General features: G+C 36.2%; 1 protein-coding gene across 1 annotated transcript in view; it reads right to left on the bottom strand.

Moving 5' to 3' along the window:
* Nucleotides 1–2,604: 2,604 nt before the first annotated feature.
* The window catches only part of CEP97 (centrosomal protein 97), a 23,911-nt gene continuing 16,257 nt past the window's right edge, over nucleotides 2,605–10,258 (bottom strand). The window contains exons 9-11 of the mRNA XM_006094705.3: nucleotides 7,636–7,774; nucleotides 7,064–7,139; nucleotides 2,605–5,654 (exon numbers count right to left, since the gene is read on the bottom strand). Of these exons, the coding sequence (XP_006094767.1) occupies nucleotides 4,953–5,654; nucleotides 7,064–7,139; nucleotides 7,636–7,774 (917 nt within the window). The 3' untranslated portion in view covers nucleotides 2,605–4,952. The remainder of the gene's footprint in view (nucleotides 5,655–7,063; nucleotides 7,140–7,635; nucleotides 7,775–10,258) is intronic.

Below are 10,258 nucleotides of genomic sequence, written 5' to 3'. Positions count from 1 at the left end.
TTAAAATTTAGTATGATTTCTATTCACCAATAAAACACCCCATTTAAAAAAGATAATTATTTCTCTCCAGACTGAGGTCTACTTTACTTGACTTTTAAAACAAAATCAATCTATCTATCTATCATCTATCTACCTATCTATCTATCTATCATCTATCTATCATCTATCTATCTATCTATCTATCTATCTATCTATCTATCTATCATCTATCTTATTGATTTCAGAGAGAAAGGGAGAGTGCAAGAGATAGAAACATCAATGATGAGGATCATTGATTGGCTACCTCCTGCAAGCCCTACACTGGGGATAGAGCCTGCAACCTGGGCATGTGCCTGACCAGAAATCGAACTGTGATCTCCTGGTTCAGAAGTCGATGCTCAATCACGGAGCCATGCCGGCTGGGCTGTTTGACTTTTAATTTTAATATGGCACAATAAATTTGATCAGCAAAAGTAGTATCACTAAAAATGTTTACAATGTTCTTTAGACTCTTTCTGCTTTACTTCATGAATGAGAGGGGTCATATATTTAAAAGTTAAAACATTACAATATAATAGATACCTCGTAATAAGGTGCATGGCAAAATAAAAATATACATTAAACAATAAAATCTTTTTATTTAATTTATGAACAGAAAATTGATCAGACACATTTTATGTCTTCCCTTTCTTCTAGGTCTTAATTCTCCAGAAAAAAAAATGTCCTATTATTGTTATAAATCCAATTCTAAGAATTTGCATCAAAAAAAGGCAGCAAGGGAGATAGTATAATTTTTATGTCCATATTGTTTTTGAATATATTTATAAAAATGGAACTAGACTTGTCTTGAGAAAACCAAAACATAGACTATTATGGTGTTTGTATATTTAAAATAATCCAAAACAAAAGAAAAATCTACACTCAAAGAAGGAATCCTCATCATTCAAAAATATAATTATTTGCATCTATACAAATAATTATGAGGTTTTACTAGAACATAAACATCTGAGCCTTAAACTTACAAAACCAAATTATATCATACTAGAGGCCCGATGCACAAAATTCGTGCAAGAGTAGGCCTTCCTTCCCCTGGCTGCGGGCACCGGCTTTCCTCTGGCACCCAGGACCCTGGCTTCCCTCCAGGAACCCAACTTCCCTCGCAGCCCTGGCTTCATCCGGAAGGTTGTCCAGAATGATGTCTGGAAGGACGTCCAGTCTAATTAGCATATTATGCTCTTATTATTATAGATATGGATCAACTATTATAATTGGAGCTTTCTGCACACCAGGAGAGTTAAAACTTTAGCATCTGTTGTTCTGTAAAACTGAAGATGAAAATATAATCAAACTCAGCATTTCACTAGAAAATTTTATGTCTCAGAAACTTGTTATACTTGTCATCAAATAAATGGACTCCAAGATTCAGCTATTCTTTAAAATGTTTTGTTTCTACTATTGCTCTTTAAAAACTATTTAATCAAATTAAATTTCTTAGAGAAAATTTACTCAGGGTTCTGAATGAATTGTGTTTTAAAAAAACTTTGCCTTGAGGGGTAGAGTTCTAGCTCTCAGAAATTTTTGTTCTCTTTCAAAGAGAATGGAAAATATGTGAGATTTTCTTACTGACTCACTAAATATAAAGATTAATAGTGTATAATAAACTTTGGAACACAATTTTTAAGTTTTCAGTTTATTTACTACTAACTGGCTATAACATCACACAAGTTATTTAACCTCTCTGTGCCTTAATTTCATCTTTACCAAAGACATTAGGATGGATAATCTCTAAGGTTCCTTCCAATTCTCACATGGTATGGTTTTGTGCTTCTGCAGAGGTATCTACTTAATACATTGACTTTTCCATAAATCAAGAGAACTAATATGAACTAAAATAACACAGCTGAATTAAATTTCTCCTATAAGAAAAAACACAAAGACTGTGTTAAAGGTCAACTTCCCAAACTCTATTAGACCCATTCCCTCTCTGGTCAGACCAATGAACAGCCCACAGAACTAAAAACCAAATATTTTAGTTAAATAAATAATTTTAAATTACATTGTAAGCCTATTAAATATTTTAAATATATTAACTCTATGCCAGTTTTCTAATTTACATTATTTTCATTCTATCTACATTCAAGATAATCTGTAAAGTTAATGTAGGGGGCTACTTAATATTCTTGCACTTCAAAACACTAGTCAAGTTAAATCAGTGGTTCCCAACCTTTTTTGGTCATGCCCCCCGGCTCCCCACCCACACACCTAAGCATCTCTAAAATCCTGATTCCCCCCACCCCCCATGACACATAATTCTTATTATTCAAAACGTGAACTCCTATTCACATGGAGGAAGCCTAAAAGGCCATTAACTTGGTCTAAACCAGCTTCTAAAGAACATGGCTTCCATGAAAAAGAAAAAGAAAAAAAGAAAAAGGACAGTTGAAGTACTGAGGAAGAAATCACTAAGAAATTGTTTAAAAAAATGATAATATGAAGTGATATGAAAAGATAGCAAAGTTTCAAAACATAATAGAGAATTGAAATGCATAAATATGTCACAATATATATTTATATACTGTATATGAGGCCCCTAGAACCATGAGAAATGCAAAAAATTCACTGTTAATAATTCATTCTTGAATTGCCCCCTTGTGGTTAAATAGGAGTTAAATATAATGAAGAGCAGGATATTAATCACATATGCTATCAATTTTAAATATATTTTTATTGATTTCAGAGAAGAAGGGAGAGGAAGAGAGATAGAAACATCAATGATGAGAGAGAATCATTGATTCGCTGCCTCCTGTGTACCCTCTTCTAGGGATCGAGCCTGCAACCCAGGCACGTGTCCTGACTGGGAATCGAACAGTGACCTTTTGGTTCATAGGCCCATACTCAACCACTGAGAATACTGGCTAGGCTATTCTGTCAATTTTAAAATAAAAGTACGCTGAATACTATTTATATGCTAGAAAAATAAAGGAAAGGTAAAAAAGGAAATCTTACTGACAAATGCTCATGCTCAAATGAATATAGTTGTGTTTTGCCATTTCTTAAAAAAAGAGAAGAGGGACAAGATGTCGGCAGTAACCTTAACCTACTTAAGCAATACTGAACCAGGACATTTCAGGAGCTTTAGTGAGAAATTAATGAATCATGAAGCAGCATTTTTTGGAACTAGTGCAGTGCAATTTGATTTTTCTTTGTCTAACAATGGGCAGCAATGAGGCACTTAACTGTAAAATAGAAAAATAGGGACTATTTAAGAAGAAATTAAAAATCATTCATAAAATTAGCATTATTCAAAAAGCAAAAAATTCTATTTTTATTTAACATGCTTTCAACATTACACAAGCTTCACTAGGAAAAATACTTTTGAACATAAGACTGCTGTTCAGTTTATAAGAGACAGGAAATAATTCCTTTTCAAGAGATTTTGGATTTCTGAGAATGAAATTCAAGTCTTCTTAACCTGAGTGCTACATATTTATAAACCGAGAAAAATACATCTTACCCATACTGGAGAAATGTTTCTAACTATCAGCAAAGAATAACATGTGATCCCTGACCTTATTCTTGAAGGATCAGAAGTTTTTATTATATATAACTTTAAAGAAGGGGACCCACGACTGTCACAGAATAAATAGGTATTTAGCACCTAAATTTAGAGAATAAGTATTGCCTTCATTTCAAATAGTTGTATGTCCACAGATTGGGAAAAATCAGATATGAATTGTTTAATTGTATTAGAACATTCTCAAAGATTAAAATACCAAAAAATTATCCTTGATTTGCATATCCATGTACTTGTAATATTCAAACACAATATTATCACTTCTTCCCAGAGTTACAGATATATATTCTTTTTAACAAGCAAAAATAAGTGAGGTTTATTCTTTTTATTCACTGTTAAACTGTCTTGCAAATGTGGCACCTTTTTCAGAGATTTAGATAGAAAATATTTCTTAAAAAAAAAGTCACCATATTCTACCACCAGTATCATTTTAAATGTTCTTCATTAAGACACAGAAATCAAATGTGAACTAAATGACACAGATCTTCTGCTGAAATACAAATGCAAATATAAAGCAGTATACAAGATGAACAGACATGAATTTCTGGCAATATATTGGCACACACATACTTATCTGTGAGGTAAAAAAAAGGACTAAATGAGAAGGTAACAAATGTTTGTCATGACATTTTTCCAAATGAATAAAGCTTAGTGTATTTGCTTTCTTCGTATCTGAGAGAAATATTCTTATATTGCCTCTTTAAATAAGCTTGATTTTAATTTTGGATGGAACATTTGGCTTCATATGTTAAAACTGATACATGATATAAACTAAAGTTTTCCATGAGACAATTTAATCATCCCTACTGAAAAATTCTATAATCTTACCTTCTTCCCCTATTTGCCTATAAGAAAGTTTTCCTTGACTCATAAGGGAGGAAAAAAGGCTTAAAACACAAGGTCTTCCCCGAAGGAGGCTGGCAAATTTCAATACTTCACAATCCTCATATATGTTGTTTACCTTTATTTTAACTAATTGCATTCTTAACCACACAATTAATTTCCTCACACAGAGGAGTCAAATTCTCTCATTTATATCTTTAAGGTAAATTTTTCTATCTTACTTAAGATATTCTAATTTATTTTTGAAAGCAAATGAATACATAAAAAAGCAGAAACACTACTGATGCAATCAGTTAAGAAATAAAGTGCCTATAGCTTCCAATATAAATATTGCTTGATACATTACAGCTAAGTAAAAAAGGCTAACCCAGTCGATATGAAGATTGACTTCAGTATCTAGAATATGGAAAATATGAGACAAGAATATACATTCTATATAAATAATAACAAAAGTGAGGGTATATTCAAATTCCCCTTCAAAAAAAAGAAAGAAAAGATACTGAAAATATTCCTAAGAAAAATTAAGTGGATTCTGCTTCCAAAGCACCCAGGGATGCTACACAGTAATACCAACATGCAACACCTGAAATGCAGAATCACACTCTGACTGCTGCCCTTCAACTTCTGCATTTAATTTACAATCCTCTGGTGTCTGGCTGATTTCATCTTGCAAAGCAGGAGATGTGACATGAGTACCATCTACAGAAGCATTGTCAGACAAGGCATCTAACTTTTCAGGGGATTGAGCTATGTGGAGCGTACTATCTCCTGCCCCTTCAGCAAAATTTGTCCTCTCCTCTGAGTCTTCCAGCTGTTGAACTGAAGTTAAATACTGTTCAAGCAGATTATTATCCTGCTCACTGCTTGAGCTTTCCTTACTCCACTCACCATGTTCTTCACTAATGTCCGCTACACCTGACCTTCTGCGATGCCTGACTGTGTCAGTGGAATTCCCTATTATCGAACTTTCAGTGCTTTCTCCGGAACTTTTTTCAAAATCCAAAGAATCCTGCAAACAGTGAACTTCTGTTAGGGAGGAATGAAAACCAGAGTCTGGAAATTCCGGCAAGGATTTCTTTTGAGGAGCTTCATCAGGAGCAACAAACCAGTCCAAATTTTGATCAGAAGAGGGCTCCTGGCTTTGGGGGAATAATGCAGGTTCAGATGGCACCAGAGTAGCTGATATAGGAGGAGCATCGGTATGCCAGGAACTTAGACGCTGGTCCACAGTCTGTTGCCAAGCTTGCAGAGACCTTACCTATGAACCAAAGGATGTAGTTTTATTATAAAATAAAAGTCATGCCTATTTTATAATTGTCCTTTGAACTTTATTCCCAACACACATTAAGTTGGTAAATGGAGGCAGCAAAACTGGAGCTAGAAGCATCCTGACTTCCCTTACCCTTTTCAAAGCACCTCTCATCTAAACCAGGCTGGCACAATGGTACACGTCCTTGGCCCAAAGCAATTCTCTTGCTTTTACTGGAAAAACAATCAGAAGTACAACAGCACATGTCTAGCTGACTAAGGGGTCAATATGTACTCAATATACGCTGAGGTCCACATAATTAGACAGATTAGAGTCTACTAATATAAGTAGGCTCTCTAATATAAGTAGAGTTTCATTTTAGATATCCATTTGGAATAAGAGTTTAAATATTATCTAACAATATTGTATATACAACTAAAAAATACTCCCAAACACCCTGAGTTCTTGGTAATATGACCTTTACATTTTTCAAGTACCATGAAGATGTCAAAATTTTACTATAACATCTACAACAAAAAAAAGGTAATATGTAGAATTTTTTAGTTTCCCTTTGACTATCCTCCAAGGTAATCACTGACAGCGGTTTGATATTTATCCTTCCAGACATTTTACTATATATATTCAAATACAAGTGAGTTTTAAAAATCAAGTAGAGCATCAAGTTCTGCAATTTGCTGTGTTTCACTGAGCAGCGTTATCTTGGAGATTTTTCCATGTCAGTCCAGTTATTTTTAACTATTCCATAGCATCCCACAGTATCGTTATTATAAAATTTAGTTAAGCACACCCCTAGTAACAGTAATTATAAAACCTTAAAAAGGTTTTTTTGAATTTTACAGTATTAAGACCCTATTACAAGAAATTCTTATATAAAAATATTTCCAAGGAATTATCTTAAAAAGTACTTGATGGAATATAATTATAGTAAAATCAACTGTCTGCACTGTCCCTAAAGTGTGCTATTATAAGATTCAAACTTTCTCTCCTAAGAAGTCATGTATAGTTTTAGGACATGCATATTGTAACTATCAAAAATCATGTTAGTCACTTTTCATTCAAATATTACCAAAGGATAAGACAAGATAATTACATAAACCTTCAATACATAGGTTTTTATACCTATGTATTGAAAAGTTATAACAACATTCCTCAATTTAGTCACTTGCTTCATCTTTATACTTCTTTATCTTCCTGTTCAAAATTATAATAATATTTTTCAGATTAAGTAAAATGTAACAAAGATCACTTCCTAGTTCCAAGTTAGTGGCAAAGAGTACAAATTATATCCTTGACCTCGGGGAAGGGTGCTTAGTATGCCTAACTGCTCTATGATCACCTAATTAATACACAACTTTTCTTGGTTCACACATTAGGTAAATCAGCAGGAAGGAGTTTACCTGGTTCCAAAGGAATTTGACAGCCTCTTCTTGTACAAAATTTTTAATACGTTCTTCATCTCTTTCTTTTCTTAATCTATAATAATTCAAATTCCATTATTGACACAAGGAAGGGTGCTTTGACTTGCACTTCTTGTAACAACTAATAAGCACATGCATTGCAGACATTAAAAACCAAATAACAGACTTTTTAACTTTTAAAATATCTAAGCTGGAACAAGTTTTAAACTATGACTGAACAAAGAAGTCAAATGAGATGGGACTGAAATTCAGATTATATTGGTTCCACAAAGTATTGCCAGTGATGAAAAATACAATATTAAATGGCTCTTTATTTGGCCTCAATTTCCCACCCAAACACAAGAGAGGCATCAGCTGCAGAAAGGAGTTAAGGAATAGGATAACAGTGAGAAACACCCTCTAGACTAGCAGGACTAATCCCACCAAACTTCAGTTTGCCCCAGTTCCTCATGAGCTTCTTGCTCTCACCAATAAGCCACCTCCACCTCTTCCCATCACTTCCCCTTACTCATTCAAGTCAGACCCTGGGCTCACTGCCACCCTCTCCATACTTATGCCTATCACACATCTGAGGCTCCCCTAGCTGCCCATTATCTCCCAGACTGTAACCATCATCTTGTTCTGAATCTCTGACCCAATTCCTCACATTCTCTAGCCCCCCAAGCTCTTCTTCTGTGCCATCTGAGACTCCTAAATTGTAATTAGCCAGCTCCCTTATACAGGATAGTAGGCTTACAGTTGTTCATGTGGAAAATAATACAATAATTAATCAATAATAATACAATAATGAATTCTGTATTTTTGCGTATTCACAATTGTAAGCCTACTTCTGCCCCACCCTGTATAGTCAACCTCTTAGGTGAACTTTTCCTTGACCAAATCACACACACTTCTGAGGGCACTGTAGCCCTCTCAAGTGGAAAGTATCTTTTTCACTTGTCCATTAGGGTCAGGAGACTACTTCTCACTGATGTGTACAAACTGTTCTTTACCTTCCTCCTTGAGGAACTAAACCTCCCCAAACTCTTTTCAAATGTTGATTTCCCATTATCTGCCCCCATTCATTGAAGTCTCAGCACAGTCTTTCTCACTGCCCCATTCCCGTCATCATTTGTGGAGACCTCAACATTCCCATGGATGGTCTATCTAAGAATAATCCACCCTCATCACTCCTTCTCATTGTCTCACTAGTCCCAGTCATTTATTTTGACTACACCATTTTAAAAAAATGGTCGAAAGTACCCACACAAACCACTACCTCCCATCTTCCCAGTTCACCTGCTCTTCCACCCCAGTGCAACAATCTAGACATCTAATCTTCACCTAGACCTGGTTCATAGGTGGATGCTCAACCACTGAACCACGCCAGCCGGGCTCTTACCTCGTTTAAATGCCAAGACCCATCATTATAATAATCACCCCCAAATACCTTCGACTCCTTGCCCTTCCCTCTTTCCCCTTCCATACACACCTAGGAAAAATCATTCCTGTACGGACCAAAGTAACCACCCCCATCAGAATAGAACAGCCAAGAACTGATGAAAATCATACAACCTGACCTATTGTTTTAAGTTTTCCTCACACTGTCCAGCAATTCTCCTCCATTCCCCTTATAAGTTCATTTTTAAAATGAATACCTCACACCTCACACCTCTCTCCATAAACCTCCAACACCCTCACTCCTCTCTTCATTTTTAAATGTTGACCACATCTTATACATCACGATTCAAGGAGAGGCATCCATCACACAGGACTTGCCCATTCCTCAGCATCAAACCTATACCGTCTATCTGCTCCAGCCTCGGCCCACTCCCTCTACTTGCACACTGGATCCCTTCCTCTCTAATCTTTTCCAAAACTTCAAGCCTGCATGTCTTTCTTTCCTCTGCACCGTCAGTTCTTCCCTCTCTATCGAATCATTTCCATCAATACATAAACATGCTCTTTATCTCCTATCTTTAATTTTTTCCCCTTAACTCCATATTCTCCTCCAGCTCTTCTCTTCCTCACAGCAACACATCCCAAAAGAGTTAGCTACACTCACTTTCTACCTCTCTTTTACTCTCAACCTATTCCAAACTGCTATCATCCCACAATGCCACCAAAGCTGTTCTTCAGAACCTCACTGGGCAGGAAAGGTTAATTCAGCAGCCTGGTGTTTTCAAACTCTATGTATTCTAAAGACAAAAGCGCCCTTGATTGGCTCCCAGGAGGTAACCTGTAAGCCCTTGGAACCTAAGCCCTTGGAATGTCCCATCTGGTAAGAGTATCTGTATACATAGGTGGGACTTTGAACTAAACCAGATAGTTTATGCTAACGCTGTGCTTTCTAGTGAATAAGTGTTTTGTTTTTTAAGTTTTACTTATTGATTTTAGAGAGAGAGAGAAGAGAGAAACATCAGTTTGTTGTTCCACTTACTTATGCATTCATTGGTTGATTCTCATATGTACCCTGACTGGAGATCGAACTCACAACCTTGGCGTATTGGGACAACACTCTAGTCAACTGAACTACCTGGCCAGGGCTGGTGAGTAAGTGTTTTTGCTCACCCTGTATCAGTCTGAATAGTGAAGGTCAGTCACTGTCTATGTGACTAACCCCTAATAAAAACCCTGGGTATGAAGACTTGAGAGTGACTTCCCGGGTTGGCAGTGCTTCCCAGGTATTGTCACACATCATTGCTGGGAGCGTCAAGCCCTGCCTGTACAACTCCACCAGGAGAGGACACCGAGAAGCTGGCGCCAGGTCTCTCCCGGACTCTGCCCCATCCATCTTTCTCCTATGCTGACTTTAATGTGTATCCTATCCTTTCATTATAATAAACCATAATCATGAACAGAATAGCTTTCCAGAGTCCTTTTAGCAAATCACCAAACCTGAAGATCGTCTTGGAGCCCCAACACAGCCATCAATAACCCCAGCTTCTCAATCTAATGTACACTTCTCTGTCCTCCCTACAGCACCTCTCTTCTCTCCCAAAACATTTCCCTGTTGGAGCTGGGACACACTCCAGTGGTTTTCTTCCCACTCTGGCTGTTCCTTCTCAGTCTCATTTACTGCCTTCTCCTCTCCCACCTGATACTATTAATAGATATTGCTGGCTGGAATACTAGCACTCAAAATAAATTTTGAAATCCTAATTTTTTCTGAGTTAGCAGTCAGTAAAACAAATG

Source organism: Myotis lucifugus, unplaced genomic scaffold (assembly GCF_000147115.1).
Source record: "Myotis lucifugus unplaced genomic scaffold, Myoluc2.0 scaffold_140, whole genome shotgun sequence".
NCBI lineage: Eukaryota > Metazoa > Chordata > Mammalia > Chiroptera > Vespertilionidae > Myotis > Myotis lucifugus.
Note: the sequence above shows the minus strand (reverse complement) of the source record. Positions and strands in the feature narration are given on the sequence as shown.